Source organism: Ascaphus truei, chromosome 19, assembly GCF_040206685.1.
Source record: "Ascaphus truei isolate aAscTru1 chromosome 19, aAscTru1.hap1, whole genome shotgun sequence".
NCBI classification, from domain to species: Eukaryota; Metazoa; Chordata; class Amphibia; order Anura; family Ascaphidae; genus Ascaphus; species Ascaphus truei.
Genome location: NC_134501.1, coordinates 26,210,790 through 26,230,271, shown reverse-complemented (window position 1 = coordinate 26,230,271; position 19,482 = coordinate 26,210,790). Strand labels below are relative to the sequence as shown.

Below are 19,482 nucleotides of genomic sequence, written 5' to 3'. Positions count from 1 at the left end.
GTGACTTTCTAAAAGCTGTGATTCTTTCTACTCTTCCTATCCTCCAGTACCCGGGAAGTCTCTCCTCCTGCATCTCACTATGCCCTCCCTAAAAACGGCGTTGCGGTAACTCACCGCTGGCAAACATTTAAAAAGTATTGGGGGAAAAAAAAAAAGTACTTCTGCTTCATTGAAATAAAATGGGCCGCTCCTCGTATTAAAAAAACAGTTGTTCCTATTAAGCTTGAATGGGATGAGCCTGTGAAGTCGGATCCCTGGAATGAGTCAGCAGGATGACTGCTGTGTGACCCCCGGCTGTGCCAACACAATGCAATAAAATAGGTGTATCTGACGTCTGCGGGGCGCGGACCTCACCCCCCGCGATTATCTGCCTGCGGGGCGCGGACCTCACCCCCCGCGATTATCTGCCTGCGGGGCGCGGACTTCACCCCACCGCGATTATCTGTCTGCGGGGCGCGGACTTCACCCCACCGCGATTATCTGCCTGCAAGGCGCGGACTTCACCCCCCCGCGATTATCTGCCTGCGGGGCGCGGACCTCACCCCACCGCGATTATCTGCCTGCGGGGCGCGGACCTCACCCCCCCGCGATTATCTGTCTGCGGGGTGCGGACCTCACCCCCCGCGATTATCTGTCTGCGGGGCGCGGACTTCACCCCACCGCGATTATCTGCCTGCGGGGCGCGGACTTCACCCCACCGCGATTATCTGTCTGCGGGGCGCGGACCTCACCGCACCGCGATTATCTGCCTGCGGGGCGCGGACTTCACCCCACCGCGATTATCTGCCTGCGGGGCGCGGACCTCACCCCACCGCGATTATCTGCCTGCGGGGCGCGGACTTCACCCCACCGCGATTATCTGCCTGCGGGGCGCGGACTTCACCCCACCGCGATTATCTGCCTGCGGGGCGCGGACTTCACCCCACCGCGATTATCTGCCTGCGGGGGGCGCGGACTTCACCCCACCGCGATTATCTGCCTGCGGGGCGCGGACCTCACCCCACCGCGATTATCTGTCTGCGGGGCGCGGACCTCACCCCACCGCGATTATCTGTCTGCGGGGCGCGGACTTCACCCCACCGCGATTATCTGCCTGCGGGGCGCGGACTTCACCCCACCGCGATTACCTGCCTGCGGGGCGCGGACTTCACCCCACCGCGATTATCTGCCTGCGGGGCGCGGACTTCACCCCACCGCGATTATCTGCCTGCGGGGCGCGGACTTCACCCCACCGCGATTATCTGCCTGCGGGGCGCGGACTTCACCCCACCGCGATTACCTGTCTTCGGGCCGCGGACTTCACCCCACCGCGATTACCTGTCTGCGGGCCGCGGACTTCACCCCCCCGCGATTATCTGCCTGCGGGGCGCAGACTTCACCCCACCGCGATTATCTGCCTGCGGGGCGCGGACTTCACCCCACCGCGATTATCTGCCTGCGGGGGGCGCGGACTTCACCCCACCGCGATTATCTGCCTGCGGGGCGCGGACCTCACCCCACCGCGATTATCTGTCTGCGGGGCGCGGACCTCACCCCACCGCGATTATCTGTCTGCGGGGTGCGGACTTCACCCCACCGCGATTATCTGCCTGCGGGGCGCGGACTTCACCCCACCGCGATTACCTGCCTGCGGGGCGCGGACTTCACCCCACCGCGATTATCTGCCTGCGGGGCGCGGACTTCACCCCACCGCGATTATCTGTCTGCGGGGCGCGGACCTCACCCCACCGCGATTATCTGTCTGCGGGGCGCAGACCTCACCCCACCCCGATTATCTGCCTGCGGGGCGCGGACTTCACCCCACCGCGATTATCTGCCTGCGGGGCGCGGACCTCACCCCTCCGCGATTATCTGCCTGCGGGGCGCGGACTTCACCCCACCGCGATTATCTGCCTGCGGGGGGCGCGGACTTCACCCCACCGCGATTATCTGCCTGCGGGGCGCGGACTTCACCCCACCGCGATTATCTGCCTGCGGAGCGCGGACTTCACCCCACCGCGATTATCTGTCTGCGGGGGACGCGGACTTCACCCCACCGCGATTATCTGTCTGCGGGGGGCGCGGACTTCACCCCACCGCGATTATCTGCCTGCGGGGCGCGGACTTCCCCCCACCGCGATTATCTGCCTGCGGGGCGCGGACTTCACCCCACCGCGATTATCTGTCTGCGGGGCGCGGACCTCACCCCACCGCGATTATCTGTCTGCGGGGCGCGGACTTCACCCCACCGCGATTATCTGTCTGCGGGTCGCGGACTTCACCCCACCGCGATTATCTGCCTGCGGGGCGCGGACTTCACCCCACCGCGATTATCTGCCTGCGGGGCGCGGACTTCACCCCACCGCGATTATCTGCCTGCGGGGGGCGCGGACTTCACCCCACCGCGATTATCTGCCTGCGGGGCGCGGACCTCACCCCACCGCGATTATCTGTCTGCGGGGCGCGGACCTCACCCCACCGCGATTATCTGCCTGCGGGGCGCAGACTTCACCCCACCGCGATTATCTGTCTGCGGGGCGCGGACCTCACCCCACCGCGATTATCTGTCTGCGGGGCGCGGACTTCACCCCACCGCGATTATCTGCCTGCGGGGCGCGGACTTCACCCCACCGCGATTACCTGCCTGCGGGGCGCGGACTTCACCCCACCGCGATTATCTGCCTGCGGGGCGCGGACTTCACCCCACCGCGATTATCTGTCTGCGGGGCGCGGACCTCACCCCACCGCGATTATCTGTCTGCGGGGCGCGGACCTCACCCCACCGCGATTATCTGCCTGCGGGGCGCGGACTTCACCCCACCGCGATTATCTGCCTGCGGGGCGCGGACTTCACCCCACCGCGATTATCTGCCTGCGGAGCGCGGACTTCACCCCCCCGCGATTATCTGTCTGCGGGGGGCGCGGACTTCACCCCACCGCGATTATCTGTCTGCGGGGGGCGCGGACTTCACCCCACCGCGATTATCTGCCTGCGGGGCGCGGACTTCCCCCCACCGCGATTATCTGCCTGCGGGGCGCGGACTTCACCCCACCGCGATTATCTGCCTGCGGGGTGCGGACTTCACCCCACCGCGATTATCTGCCTGCGGGGCGCGGACTTCACCCCACCGCGATTATCTGCCTGCGGGGGTCGCGGACTTCACCCCACCGCGATTATCTGCATGCGGGGCGCAGACTTCACCCCACCGCGATTATCTGCCTGCGGGGCGCGGACTTCACCCCACCGCAATTATCTGCCTGCGGGGCGCGGACTTCACCCCACCGCGATTACCTGTCTGCGGGCCGCGGACCTCACCCCACCGCGATTATCTGTCTGCGGGGCGCGGACCTCACCCCACCGCGATTATCTGTCTGCGGGGCGCGGACTTCACCCCACCGCGATTATCTGTCTGCGGGTCGCGGACTTCACCCCACCGCGATTATCTGCCTGCGGGGCGCGGACTTCACCCCACCGCGATTATCTGTCTGCGGGTCGCGGACTTCACCCCACCGCGATTATCTGCCTGCGGGGCAGGGAAGGCGATCAGGGAGAGTTCCTCGGGAGACGTAGAGGTAGGGGAGGGGTTAACCAGCGAGAATGGAGACCCACAAGGTGGAAAGTGCGCTCTGTGAGTAGGGTTACTGGCTCTCCACTTCTTTAACCCCGGCTGTGCAGAAAAGCTGTGTAATGCAGCAGGCCTAAACTTATAGGAGTCCGTGTTAAAATGGATAAGTAAAGAGTGGCACTGTGTGCTCATATACATGTCATTACCCAGAATCGCTTGCTGCAGCGGAAGCACTGTATGCTAGGCGATAATGGCGACCCTGCTTTTCGTCATTATCACCTGCTTCCACTGTAGCAAGGGATTCTGGGAAATGACATGCAAATGAGCACACAGCTATATGCTATACGTGGAGGGTTTTTCGTCACCTTTTTCACCCACCATAACTGAATATATATATATATATATATATATATATATATATATATATATATATATATATATATATATATATTCCTGTGGAGGGTTTTTGTCACTTTTTTTACTCACCATAACTTAACTCAGTATTATGTTTTTTTTTATATATATATATATATATATATATATATATATATATATATATATATATTTATATATATATATATAGTAATATTTACAGTTGGTTTATATATATATATATATATATATATATACATATATATACACACACATACATATATATATATACTGGTCACTTCACAAATTATGTTACTTAAAACCAGGCTGTGTATAACTTAAGTAATGACACCATAATGTTATTTTTGCATCCCTTCTTTTTCTTTTCTTAAAAAAAAAAAAAACGTTTTCTAATCAATCTAACAATCTAATTGGCTTTCTTAAACTAATCTAGATGTGCTAAAAGCAAAGATTTGACTGCTTCTGATGATTTTCTTCAAGTTTATTGCAAATTGGATTTCTTATCTCTGAAAAGGTGAATGTTTGTCAATCAAGTATTTTCGTCACCCTTATCACACCCTGTCCTGGTGTTTTGCCTGTGCAAACGCTTGTTAAACACACAGTGACATTAGACAAAAGGGAGCAGCCAGAGGAAATCACCCCACCTCCCAAGTCTCCGCTCAACATGTTTACAAACTCACTTCGATTAAAATACTTATAGGTGTTAGATTTGGGAAAAAATGCATCACATACCCAGATGTGGCCCCTTAACCATGTCACTGCCATTAGTACACTTTGGCCCTAGCAGGGACTGACCCCTTAACCATGTCACTGCCATTAGTACACTTTGCCCCTAGGAGGGACTGACCCCTTAACCATGTCACTGCCATTAGTACACTTTGCCCCTAGGAGGGACTGACCCCTTAACCATATCACTGCCATTAGTACACTTTGCCCCTAGGAGGGACTGACCCCTTAACCATATCACTGCCATTAGTACACTGTGTCCCTAGGAGGGACTGACCCCTTAACCATGTCACTGCCATTAGTACACTGTGTCCCTAGGAGGGACTGACCCCTTAACCATGTCACTGCCATTAGTACCCTGTGTCCCTAGGAGGGACTGACCCCTTAACCATGTCACCGCCATTAGTACACTGTGTCCCTAGGAGGGACTGACCCCTTAACCATGTCACCGCCATTAGTACCCTGTGTCCCTAGGAGGGACAGACCCCTTAACCATGTCACTGCCATTAGTACCCTGTGTCCCTAGGAGGGACTGACCCCTTAACCATGTCACTGCCATTAGTACCCTGTGTCCCTAGGAGGGACTGACCCCTTAACCATGTCACTGCCATTAGTACCCTGTGTCCCTAGGAGGGACAGACCCTGCAGTAGTTGCTCGTCCCCTCAACCTCCGGACAGCCCGATTGATAGAAAACATTAAAAAAAATAACAAAAAATGGATATTATTTGATAAGGATCATTGTCGGATTTGAGGATCCGGATGAAGCGTGTGTAATTGCCCCGTGAATGTGCTGTGTTGGGTTGGGTTTACGCTGCTGCGTTATTGAACAGGGAAAACAACGGTTAAGGACATCACACGCGTGTTATTTAACGAGCTATTTTGCGTGTTCACTACCTTTAACGGGGCTAACAACGCTACATGATCATTTGTATCTTTGAGAACTGTGATGTCGTACACGGTACACGCATGCAAACGGATGGCACATGGCGGTTCATTGTGGGGATCTCAGTAGTTCAATACCTGGCAAGCCATGTGGGCATAGAAATATATGGAACCAGTCTCACTACTTTTTAACTCACTACATGTCCATTGAAAGTGAGTGGATCTGCATGTCGTCTACGAGTCCCTAAACTTTAACCTGTCATCCCACGATGGTTACGCTGCGAAAAGGATTCTGGGTTGTGAAGCTGCAGAAAAGGATTCTGGGTAGCAACGTGTAAATGGGTGTGTCACTTTTGGGTTCTCATGCATTTTGTATGTGGATTCCCTAGTGTTTTCCTAGTGCACTGCACAGCTTGTAAAGCCTGGGACAAGGACGTAGGGTTGCCAGGTGCCCGGTATTGAACCGGACAGGCCGGTATTTGGTTCCTGTGTCCGGTAAAATATGAGAGATAATACCGGACATGGGATAGAGCAGGGCTGCTGCTGCTATGGGGCTGGGCAGCTTCTGATTGGTTGCTGCTGTGTAATTCAGCCAATGAGGAGGTGGCAGGAGCCTGGGGGGTGGGGCCAAAGAGCGGAGGAAAAGCAGCAGCAGAGGTGTGTGTGTGTGTGTGTGTGTGTGTGTGTGTGTGTGTGTGTGTGTGTGTGTGTGTGTGTGTGTGTGTGTGTGTGTGTGTGTGTGTGTGTGTGTGTGTGTGTGTGTGTGTGTGTGTGTGTGTGTGTGTGTGTGTGTGTGTGTGTGTGTGTGTGTGTGTGTGTGTGTGTGTGTGTGTGTGGTGACAGACAGTACATACAGTACTGGCAACTTTGTTTAATTGCTCACTCACCCTCACTTTTCTTTTACTATACTAACAGTTTTCCCATTTTCAATATCTATTCAAAATAACCAGCATTGTAAATTCTCAGAAAGGCTCCATAACGCAGCTCTCATCACAGCAGCATTGCAATCTCTGCAGCACCCGTACTTACAGATCATCACAGCAGCATTACTTACAGATCACCCCAGCAGCATTGCAATCTCTGCAGCACCCTTCTTACTTACAGATCACCCCAGCAGCATTGCAATCTCTGCAGCACCCTTACATACAGATCACCCCAGCAGCATTGCAATCTCTGCAGCACCCTTACTTACAGATCATCACAGCAGCATTGCAATCTCTGCAGCACCCTTCTTAGGCCGAGTCCATACAAGGACAGGCCATGCTGAGGCGTGCGGACGCTCAGCGCTGAGCCCCTGCATCCTCAATGAGTATGCCTTGAGAGGGGGCTCTGCCCCGCCTCCCTCAGTCTCCCCCCACCTCCGATCGCGGACGCTGGCTCGCCTGTATGTGCGTGGAATCGCACAGCTTCTGCAGGCGAGCCTCAGCGTCCGCGCGGTTCAGCCCGGCTCCCCCCCTCTATGGCCCGGGCCTTACTTACAGATCATCACAGCAGCATTGCAATCTCTGCAGCACCCTTACTTACAGATCACCCCAGCAGCATTGCAATCTCTGCAGCACCCGTACTTACAGATCACCCCAGCAGCATTGCAATCTCTGCAGCACCCGTACTTACAGATCACCCCAGCAGCATTGCAATCTCCAGATTTTTTACGAAATAGAATATAAATTGGTGCAAATTGGTGAATACTTGGAGGGAAATTTAGAAAAAATAACGTAACAGTCAGGTCATTTATAAATAACATTCTTCGCCACCAACGATTCTCGCGCACGTCGCACCTTTCACCGTTGTGTCCAGTATTTTTGGACAAGCCACCTGGCAACCCTACAAGGAAGTGGAGAGCCAGTGGACCCGCTCAGAGACAGCAGTTACAGCATTTTAGTCACTGATTCTGCATTGTAAAGCTGGTGGTTGCAAACGGGACCCAGTCGGGTTACGATGGGCCCAAAAGTCACAGAACATCCCCCTTGTACACAGCAAAGATCGAGAAATCCATAAGTGTGTTATCTAGTACGGTTTGGGTTACAGTATGTTTGGGGTACTCACCTGGAACGCGATGTTATCATGAGGCTTGGGAGAGGCGCGTGTGACGGTGATGCTGGTGACGATGATGTGGGACAGGCCGGAGACGATGCTGATGAGGAGACAAGAGCGCATCCCCAGGGGAAGCATGGTGTACACCGAGAAACTTATAAACAGGAAGAAAAGCACCTAGGAAACAACGAGAGGTAACAGGTCATTACAGATAGTGTGTGTGTGTGTGTGTGTGTGTGTGTGTGTGTGTGTGTGTGTGTGTGTGTGTGTGTGTGTGTGTGTGTGTGTGTGTGTGTGTGTGACACTGTGTGTGACACTGTGTGTGACACTGTGTGTGTGACACTGTGTGTGTGTGTGTGTGTGTGTGTGTGTGTGTGTGACACTGTGTGTGTGTGTGTGTGTGTGTGTGTGTGTGTGTGTGTACACCCTCTGAAAGATGCAGGCAGCACACTCGCACTGCCCCCTGGCAGGTTCCTCTCCAGTGTGCCATGGACATGTGACTGATGATTGACAGAAGATCAGCCAATAACAAAGTAATAAAGGCTGCAGAAGAGGTGGGACTAAGGAGAGAGGAACATTTATTAGAGGGGTTGGTAGGTCACGTGTGGGGGAGATCTGCCTCAGTCTGGACAACCAGGATTGATCGTGTGTGACCCGGGGACCAGTCTCTGTGCCACTAAAGCAGGGGTCTCAAACTCCGTCCTCAAGGGTCACCAACAGGCCAGCTTTTATAGATATCCCAGATTCAGCCCTGACTGAGCCACCAGAATCAATCAGCTCAAACAGAGACTGTCCCATATCCCACCGCGTCCCGTATCCCACTGCGTCCCGTATCCCACTCTGTCACATATCCCACCCCGTCCCGTATCCCACCCCGTCCCGAATCCCACCCCGTATCCCACCCCGTCCCGTATCCCACCCCGTCCCATATCCCACCCCGTCCAATACCCCACCCCGTCCAATACCCCACCCCATATCCCACCCCGTCCCTTATCCCACCCCGTCCCTTACCCCACCCCGTCCCTTATCCCACCCCGTCCCGTATCCCACCCCGTCCAATACCCCACCCCGTCCCATATCCCACCCCGTCCCTTATCCCACCCCGTCCCTTACCCCACCCCGTCCCATATCCCACCCGTCCCTTATCCCACCCGTCCCTTATCCCACCCCGTCCCTTATCCCAGCCTGTCCCTTATCCCAGCCTGTCCCTTATCCCACCCTGTCCCTTATCCCAGCCTGTCCCTTATCCCAGCCTGTCCCTTATCCCAGCCTGTCCCTTATCCCAGCCTGTCCATGTCAAAACCAACGTTTCGGGTAAGATAATGAAAATATATGACACATACGCTAACATTCAAACGGATACAGTTATTTAAGCCTTGGAGATATATATATATATATATATATATATATATATATATATATATATATATATATATATATGCAAATATAACTGTATGCTCATTATATATATATATATATATATATATATATATATATATATATATATATATGTAACCATGCTGTAAAATGGCTGCAGTCATCTCTCCTGCTGACAGTAAGGCCTGGTAAGTTATGGGCATGCCAGCAGTAATTATGGAGGTTTGCCCTCACACCCTGGTGAGGTGCCCTATGTATGGATGGGAGTGGTCATGTGCTCTGAATCCATGATTAGTGATATCAGAGTTGTGCCAGCCCCCAGAGGATACATAAGGCACAGCACTGTGCAAAAGTTAGTTGCTAAGTAGTTAGAGGAGTGGAGTTCAGTAGGTTGGTGGTAGAAGGAACAAGTCTGAGTGCAGACTTGGAAGAATACCGCTTATAACACTGTGACCAGGGACCTGGCACAGGGACTGTCTCCCTACGAGGAGATAGGTGATCCCCATTTAAGGAGAGGCTACCTTTCAAAGGGAAGTGCGGTGAACATGAGCGGCTGAGTACAACTACTGTGAAGGGCAGCTGGCCCGCCGCAAGTCAATAAAGATGATCCTGTTAAACCATACCCTCGTGTGTAAGTGTGGAGTGATTACACAGAGGAGTGCACCACAGAGGAGTTCCTCACCAGGACCATCCACAAGCGGACGCTGGGATCCTGATGAGGTGGAGGCGCTGCACTCGATCTAGGTAGGACTCAAGCACACTACCTCAGCTGACTGTCTGGGTTGGCAATCCCCACACAACATCATGTGGGAGACTCAGGAGTCCTGTTGCCAACAGGTGCACCACCAGACACTACACTGTAATGGGGACTGGTTAGACCACAGGGGCCAATGTGAGATTGGGTGGGTCAGGCTAGGCCAGAAAATCCGTTACATATATATACATACATACATACATACATACACACATTTCCTTCCGCTCCCCATTTGGAAGCTTGATTCATCTCGTTGAATACATCTCTACATTTCCTTGGAGACATCTAATTTAGTCATCTCAATATAATATAGGTCATTGAATACATCTCATTAGGATCATTGCTAGGTCTGCCACACTTAGTAAGTGACCTGACACGATCAGGAAGGTGTTACGGACCCCAGAAAAGATCCCTCCCGTGTTTCATGTCTATACCAGGGGTGGCCAACTCCAGCCCTCAAGGGCAACCACCAGGTCAGGTTTTCAGGATATCCCTGCTTCAGCACAGGTGGTGCAGTCATTGTACTCCTGGTCTATACCATATACAGCAGGGCCCCGGGCATGCGGCGGGTTCCGTTCCATGGGCCCACCGCAAAGCGAAAATCGGCGGAAAGCGGAACCGGCGATTTTCGGAATGTGCGCATGCGCAAACCGGCAATTCCCCCCTTCTGCGTATGCGCAACCTCCATTCTGCGCATGCGCACCCTCTTCAACCGCCCGTTCTGCGCATGCGCAACCCCTGGCTTCCCCGTTCTGCGCATGCGCAGACATGGCGGCCCCCTTCTCGGTACCGCCGTGTCGCCAAGAAGCGGGGCCTTCCTGTACTTTTAAATCGATGCTCAACCCTGCGGGGAATTTACACTAAGCAGTCTTTTGCCACATGCCCCTTTTGGTGCGGGAAGAGACCCAACAGTACATTCAAGTCAGTGGGGTGTAAGGTGTCCTCCAGCGCTGGGAAGGCAGAAAGCTGCTTAGTAAAAATAGGCCCATATCCTGTGGGAGGAAGTGACAGCCATCTTTTTTACCGCCCGCCAAAACAAAATATGAAATGCTATCAGACCAGACAATTCTGGCCCATAATTTAGTGTTATGCACGATCAGGGCTGGGAAAATGTTACCTACCTGCCCCGCTGCAGCAAAAAACCTGTGGCTACTACACAACCCCCTCGGGAGCCGAGCAGTCAATCAACGCTCTTCTTCCCGAAGACGTGTCCCACAATGCTTTGCGCAAGGCACCCTGGGAAGCAGATCGGGGATTGGTGGCTTCCTGGCGCCCGGCGCACGATAATATTGGGTGCCCTGTGTGCTTCACGTGGCCCTTCCTTGTCATCAGCTTCCAGATTTAGGATCTGCGCTGTGATTCTGGGGATGTGGAGACACAAGCGTCTCCTCTGTGTTGGGGATAAGAGGATGACGGGGGTGCCGGGTCAGCAGGTTACAGGTAAGAGGGTCCCTTTCTTTGGGATACAGGCTATATGCCGTTATACATGCAGCTGTTATTGCTGCCGCCCTGCACACTGAGTCCCTTTGTATGTGATGATGCAGCTGCAGTCTCTGTATTATGTTAGACATACACAATCTTACCACAGTGTTATACGAGAACAGGGCCGGCTTGCACCGAGCCCGGCGGTTACAGCGGCCCCCCACAGATTGCGGAGGGAGAGCGCGGGGGGCGTCTGTAACGCACTCACCTTCTCCTTCGCCGTCTGTTCCTGCGGGGGTCCCTCCTCACGGAGCTGCGATATCAAATGGCGTCGCCATGACAACGGGGCGTTGCGCGGGGGGGGCGGCACGTTGCAATGACAACGGGAGGCCGCGCCACTGCCGTTGTCGTGGCGACGCGACGCCATGAGGCGGGGACACTGCAGGAAGAGATGGGGGACGGAGAGAGTAACAGGCCCCCGCGCCCGTTCTCTGCATCGAGCCCCACAATATTGCCAGCCGGTCCTGTTAATGAGAGGGCGCGGCTCGGTGAGCACAGACAATGACTCTGGAAACGGCGACACTGAGCGTGAAGCAGGGGAACCTGGTTCAAATCCCGGTGTCAGCTCTTTGTGTCCTTGGGAAAATCACTGTATCTCCCTGTGCCTCGGGCACTAAAAACACATAGATTGTAAGCTCTGCGGGGCAGAGACGGCGTCTGTAACAATCCTATGTGCTGCGTACCGCGCGCTGTATAGTGATTGTGACTCATGAGTCCCATTGGGAGAAAAGGGAAACCAAAGAAGCCCAAAATACACATCCAATATGGCTCCTTATTTAGTTCATTTCTATGGTTTTTCTTCTCTTAAAGCTGCAGTTCAGTCTTTTTTTTATTTTTAATTTATTTTTTTACTTTAATAGTTTTATGTGGGCAATCTCTAATTACCTAAAGAACTGTATAGCTGTCAGTCAATTTGTTCTCCATGTATTGATAGGTCGAAATTTGGTGACATAATTAGTGAAGGGATCTGTTTATATTCTGCTTGTCCGTCAGTGGAAGCTCATGAATATTCTATGAGCACTCCTGCACTGACATGTGCTAGAGGGAGGGCAGGGCTGACAAAGGGGTGTGCCAGGGCTTGTGGCAGCACATGAAGGGGCAGTGCCTTAGTAAATGGCTGTTAAAATAGAATACAAGAAAATTGGTCTTTCAAAGTTGTTGTTTTTAAAAACAGAAAATGCTAAAAGTATTTTTTCTTACTACAGAACTCTGGTGTAAATGGGGGGGAGGGAGGGGGAGAGGGGGGAAGGCTCCATTGATGATACCTCAAACAGGGAAAAAGGGAAAAAAAGTGTAATACCGTTTATTAATGTAAAATAAATAGAGATTAAAAACTCACAAGCGGCCAAACAATATTGGCATAGAGAGGAGTTATGTTCAGGCTTTACAGAGCGTCCCTCTAGGAGATGGGTAGTCTTGTGTGGCCTGGATTCCAGCTGGTAGGGTCTTTAGATGGTGCATGGTGTTCAGCAGATAACAGGGAAAGTTCCCATGAGCCTGTGCACGGGCTGGGTCCTTCTCTGTCTACTTCTCTCCTTACACACTTCCTTCACGGCTCCCGTTCCGTCGCGCATGCGCATGCGCTCCAGGCGAGATGTGTACCAAGCTGGAAAAGCTTCACTTCCTCACTACGGTGGCCTGTGGTGACCAAAAACCGTCAGACGCGTTTCGCATTAGCTTCCTCAGTGACGTAGGCAGTGGGGGAAGGGGACGGCGACTTCTCCCGGCGGGCACCGCCCTCTTGGTTTTGGCGCGAGCTTCGCCAATGCGCAGTAAAGATCGCACACACGGTCCCCATAGAAAAGAGCTTTGCCAAGGACTACAATTCCCAGCAGCCTCAGGGGACTGCACTTTCACCTTTGTCACAGGCAGCATTGAAGCCAATAGAGCTGGCAGATTCTCATGCTGCAGAGTTGCAACAATGTTGTGTGTAGACAGGGTTTTTGTCAGTTGGAGCACACTAGTCAGTCAGAGACCGGAGCAGCCCAGGGAAGGAGGTAGGGTACAGGAGTCAGGGACTCCCTGTACTAGGCCAGCACCCCCAGGGCCCGAGATAGCTCAGCTCCCCAGTAAGGTGAGTGTTGCCAGGGACAGCCCTCAGGTTAGGGACCCTGCACTTACATTAGTGGGAGCTGGGAAAGAAAGGTTACAGAGAGTTGGAGTCAGGGAGCTGTGAGGGAAGGAAGGGTGCGGGGAGCGAGTGCAGCTCCTGCCCCATATAGGTACCTACACCCCAGGTAGGCCCCAACTCCCACTAGTTTAGTGGGTAAATGCTTAGGGAGGCCCAAGATAGGGACGCTGCCCTTAGTGTAGAGTGCTGCCTTGTCAGAGTCACGGCGGTCAGTGCTGTGAGGTCTGACAGGCAGGCACCTTGTTGCGCAGCACGTTGGCTGCCAGCATCCAGTGAGCTACAGCTTGTTGCTGCAGGCGCTGGGACTCGTTAGGTCTTAGTAAGTACAGTCAAGGCTGGGAAGAGTTAGGGGAGTGGGGCAGGTTATTAACCCCGGTAGGCCTCTAGGAGTTTTCCCCAAAGCACTTTAGGTTGCGGTACCACAGGGACAGGCCCTAGGTTAGGGTTCCTGTCACGTTAGTACCAAGTGTTAGTTAGGGACTCAGCGGACGCTGCGGTTCCTGTGAAGCGGTTCGGACCCACGTTGGGGTCCGCAGAGACTATTCCGGAGTGAGACCGCCCTGGCGGTCTGCGTACAAAGGAGTTCGGTTGGAGGATCAGACGGATTCATCACACGTCTGACCCTTTGCGAAGCCAGTTGCTGATCCGAGTACCGGAAGTGCTCGGCAGGTACCATACAGTCATAAGTGCACCAACGGGCCCCTTAGTGTAACTGTGACTGCGCAGTCACCCACGTTCTCTCCAAGAGTGCGGGACATTGGGTGGGATTCTCGGGACACTGGGTGGGATCACCTGGTGTTGGGGAAGCGTCCTGCGCGACGCCGTAGGTGTCTCCTCTAGAGAGGACACAGGTTATATAAAGGTATTGCGTGATATGTTATATTGCTTGTTAGTAAAGTCACTCGTTAATATATATATTCCCGTGTATGTGATTATTGTATTGTCCTGCGAGGAACCACTCCCCCTCTGGTGGAGCCATCGCAGGTGGAGGCGCTGAATTGAGTAAGTGGTTACCCCTAGTATAATTGCCCCAGGTTCCCCGTGGCGGAAGCTCAGCCCTCCTGCGAGCCAACAGGTAATGCACCACACCTATGGTAACACCGTATGTTCCTTGCACCCACATCAGATCTGCGATTGGGGGGGGATACCCGTTACAGGTATTACACTATTTTTCCCTGTTTGAGGTACCATCAAAGGAGCCTTCCCCCATCTCCCCCTCCCTCCCCCCCATCTACACCAGAGGATCAGTCATCTGATCAAGACCAGATATTTAATGTGAGTGTGTCTCCTTTTTCCCATTTATACATATCCTCCCAAAGATTAAAGGTACCTATCTATGTTGAAATATTCCTCATTGTGGTCCCCTATCTTTTCTACCTTCACATATGCCCTGGAGCTACAAGCAGAACGACGCACCTGAGGATCCCCCCCCCCCCTTTCCCTCTCTAAACACTGTACAGTGGAATTTCATCTGCAATGTTGATGTTGCCACTAAAAGGTATCATGACCTGCCATAAGCCGACGCTTCTCTGGGCCAACGTAGCAAATAGAATTTATAGGGATTTAGATATTTAATTTGTTCCCCCACCCAATAAAGACTTTAATCCGCTCTCCCTCCCAAAAAATCTCAAAATACTTTGACTTCGCCATTTACAAATACACAGGTCGTGAGGACAGGGGGGAGAGCCGGGTCACGGGGGTGGGGAGCGGGGACACGGGGGGGGGGGGGGGGAGCTGGGACACAGGGAGGGAGTGGGGACAAGGGGGGGAGAGCGGGGACATGGGGGGGTGTGGAGCGGGGACACGGGGGGTGGGGAGCGGGGACACGGGGGGTGGGGAGCGGGGACACGGGGGGTGGGGAGCGGGGACACGGGGAGTGGGGACACGGGGGGGGGGGGGGGAGCCGGGACACGGGGGGGGGGAGAGCCGGGACACGGGGGGGGGGGGAGAGCCGGGACACGGGGGGGGGGGAGAGCCGGGACACGGGGGGGGGGGGGGAGAGCCGGGACACGCGGGGTGGGGGGAGAGCCGGGACACGCGGGGTGGGGGAGAGCCGGGACACGGGGGGGGGGGAGAGAGCCGGGACACAGGGGGGAGAGCTGGAAACGGGGGAGAGCCGGGACACGGGGGGTGTGGAGCGGGGACACGGGGGGTGTGGAGCGGGGACACAGGGCGGGGAGAGCCGGGACACAGGGTGGTGGGGGGGGGGAGAGCCGGGACACAGGGGGAGAGCTTGGAGACGGGGGGAGAGCCGGGACACGGGGGGGGCGGCAGCCGTTTGGCGGCCAGACGGTCGCAGCTAATGGTCCTACTAGATACAGGAACACTTCCATGTTCCTTTTTTGTATCTTTCGCAGGAATTAGACCGAGAAAGCGGAGATTTTATGGGGCGTTCTGCTTAGCGAGGTCCCGGAAAGCTCCGGAGAAAGGACGTCACTGCCCGTAAAACACCCGTGTTAATCGCGCCCTTTCATCGTTACGCCATTAAAAAGATGTGGACAGTCTCCTGCTGATGGTGTAAAACATGCTTTAAAGCGCTCCGACCGCACCCAGCCCCGCTGCAGAGTTATTAGCTAGTCCTATTGTTACCCGCGTGAGTCAGGAGGAAACACTTCACATGCCAGCGAACTGCCCAGGACCTTAATGTGACCAGAGAAGGGCATATAAAGGGTTAATATGTGCAGCTTAGAGGGGAGAAGGGAGAGGGGGATATGAGAGAAACGGTCACATATATAAAGGGTTAATATGTGCAGCTTAGAGGGGAGAAGGGAGAGGGGGATATGAGAGAAACTGTCACATGTATAAAGGGTTAATATGTGCAGGAGGGAAGCATGTCTCAGAGAGAGAGAGAAGAGCTAGAACAAGAGGTCACTCTGACCTGGAGGGTGGGAGGCGCAGGGGCAATGTGAGGAGGTACTTCACTGAAAGAGTGGTGGATCCGTGGTTTAACCTCCCAGCAGAGGTGCTAGGGGTAATACAGTATGGGAAATTACACGTGCCTGGGATAGGCAGAAGGTAGGGTTGCCAGGTGTCCGGTATTGAACTGGACTGTCCTGTATTTGGACACTGTCCAGTAATACTGGACATGTATGTGTATTACGTCCCTGGACAAAGTGAGGGGGGTGGGCAGCATCCCCATCCTGATTTGCTGCTGCTGGGTAATGCAGCCAATCAGGAGGTGTCAGAAGCCTGGGAGTGGGGCCAAGGAGAGGAGGAAACAGCATGGAGCGGAGAGAGGTGTGTGTGTGTCTCGAGCACCTCGCACCTTTCACTATTGTGCCGAGTATTTTTGGAGAAGCCGCCTGGTAACCCCAACAGAAGGCTAAATATGAAAGAAAGCCCCAAAGATCTAACAGGGTCTGCGGTGTCACAGCGGGTAGGAGAACGGGCTGGTTGGGTCTGGTCAAGTGGGTCTGATCCGCCATCGGGCGCCATGTTTCTATGTAAAGTCGTGGGCAGGAAAACACAAAGGAACCAGGCGGGATTTGTGTCAAGAAGTTGCCATGTGCAGCACGGAGCAAAATTGGTATGTATGTGTATATGTGTGTGCGTGTGTATATGTGGGTGTGGGTGTGTGTATATATAATATATGTATGTGTGTATATATGTATATATATATGTGCGTGTATAAATGTGTGTGTGTATATATATATGTGTACGTATGTGTATGTGTGTGTAGCAGAGATATTTAAGAGGCCATTTTGTTTCCCCTGAAGTGGACTAAAATGAACAACTTTTACGGCTGACCCCTTTCAGAGTGCCCGCTACCACCTCTTCCCCTCTTAAAGTAATACGATCCTCCACCCCCGCCCTGCTGGTTACCTGATCCCACGCGTACACCACGCCATGGTCGAAGACCAGCACGTATCCGATGGCCAGGAGGCAGGCGTAGGTCACCAAGGCGAACACTCGGAGCCACGTCTGCACAAACGACTCGGTGTACACCAACACGTACAAGGCGCCAAATATCACCAGCGCCACTAACACAGTGATTACAAAAGGCAGATGCTGCCGTGGGTCCTGCGGAAAAAAGAGGGTTAAATCGTCACCAAACCGCGGGAATATTATTTCAATAATCATCATTTCATAACAACTACATTATTTATACCGCAGGACGCATTTCTCCGAATGGGACGCCAAGTACTTGCTGTGTTACTGGGTGTCCACTATCTACTATTTTGTTGTGCACTGCTTTAGGGCCTCGGGGCCCTCCATTTTGAGCGAGTGCTGCCATTTTGTTTGTATACAAAAACAAGATGGCAGCACTTGCTCAAAATGGAGGGCCAGTCTGTGCAACATTGAATATAGTATATACAGGTTTAATATTTCCAGATTGAAATGAATACCAGCACAATAAGATTATAGAAAAAATAATAAAGCTATTACTTTATTAATATATGTACTGTAGTAACAAAAGAGGGGGCAGGGTCCTTCATCAGGTGTGCAGAAATACAGAAACACAATGTACAGTGTATGTACGAGGGATATCTGGTTACAAGGGATGTAGACAGGAAGTGATAAATAAGAAGAGGTGGAAACAGGTCATCTGGTGTGAAAATTAACAGTTCTCTTCTCAAATGCAAAAGCGGCCTAGACATAAAGGGGACGTGAGGGAGAGTCGGACAAGGCAGGGAATGTGACTAAATATCTATATAAAAATCCCACTTTAACTATTTTATGTCTGGTTTTCTATATCAAGTCGGACCCCGAAACATCAGGCCTCGGTGTGATATATATGTATTAATAAAGTAATATAATCTTCTTGTGGTGGTATTCATTTCAATTTGGAATGATATATATAGATATATATCTATATATATCATATTTCTGGAGCGCAATAGAAATCTATTTATTTCAAGATGGCTAGTTTACTATGTCCTTCACCCAAGTTTATGAATGGGTGAGAGGAGAGAGAGATAGAGACGTCCCATAGTTAAGTACCGTGATGGGTTTTTGCGCTTCCATCTTGTAGATTGCTTTCGAAGGCCGAAGAAACATTTTATTTTGGAGCAAATCCCTTTGAAATGGATATTTCTGGTGTTGTTACAATGTAGTATCTCTCACAATTCTTTTATTGCTTGTGGACACATTCCGGTTTTACAATTATTTAGTCACAACACAATTGACACAATTTTGAGATATTTTTCCTCGTATATATTTTTATATGCACACTTTGGCTATATTTAGTACTATTCTCGTTTTTAGATTATAATAGTTGTTGGATAGGGACAGAGTGCACTTTTTCATCATATATATATATATATATATATATATATATATATATATATTATATATATATATATATATATATATATATATATACTAGCTAAGAGACCCGGCGTTGCCCGGGATGTAAATGCGTAATAGGTAGTATTATTTATAAATTGTGGAACAATAGGTGACTGTTTGTTGTAAAGGTTGGATAATAATATTGAAAAGAAAGATGGAAGAAAATGTAATACGATGTTGTATAAAAATGGTTTATTGTAACCACACCACAGTACAATGTATATTTTGGTGCCATAAGTGATGTAAAAATGTGAGGCGTGTGTCCTGCTAGGGTGTGAGGCGGCAGGTGGCGCATGGGTTGTGAGTGCTGTCTGCGAGTGGGGGTCCTGCTAGGGTGTGAGGCGGCGGGTGGTACGTGGGTTGTGAGTGCTGTCTGAGTGTGGGTCCTGCTAGGGTGTGAGGCGGCGGTGGCGCGTGGGTTGTGAGTGCTGTCTGCGAGTGGGTGTCCTGCTAGGGTGTGAGGCGGCGGGTGGCGCGTGGGTTGTGAGTGCTGTCTGTGAGTGGGGGTCCTGCTAGGGTGTGAGGCGGCGGGTGGCGCGTGGGCTGTGAGTGCTGTCTGTGAGTGGGGGTCCTGCTAGGGTGTGAGGCGGCGGGTGGCGCGTGGGCTGTGAGTGCTGTCTGTGAGTGGGGGTCCTGCTAGGGTGTGAGGCGGCGGGTGGCGCGTGGGTTGTGAGTGCTGTGTGTGAGTGGGGGTCCTGCTAGGGTGTGAGGCGGTGGGTCAGTGATGTCGGTGCGTAGGGGCGGGAGGCAGCAGGTGTGTGTGGCGGCAGGTATGTGTCGAGTGTGGCGGGTGTCTGTTGAGTGCATGCAGCGGCTGTGAGGCGGTGGGTGAAAGGCAGAGGCGGCCGGAGTAAGGGCGGGTGAAAGG

General features: G+C 52.7%; 1 protein-coding gene across 4 annotated transcripts in view; it reads right to left on the bottom strand.

Annotated features, from left to right (window-relative positions):
- The window catches only part of ADCY7 (adenylate cyclase 7), a 105,485-nt gene that overhangs the window by 29,829 nt on the left and 56,174 nt on the right, over positions 1-19,482 (bottom strand). For all 4 annotated transcript variants that reach the window (XM_075577022.1, XM_075577021.1, XM_075577020.1 and 1 more), the window contains exons 3-4: positions 17,148-17,345; positions 7,594-7,758 (exon numbers count right to left, since the gene is read on the bottom strand). In XM_075577022.1, the coding sequence (XP_075433137.1) occupies positions 7,594-7,758; positions 17,148-17,345 (363 nt within the window). The remainder of the gene's footprint in view (positions 1-7,593; positions 7,759-17,147; positions 17,346-19,482) is intronic.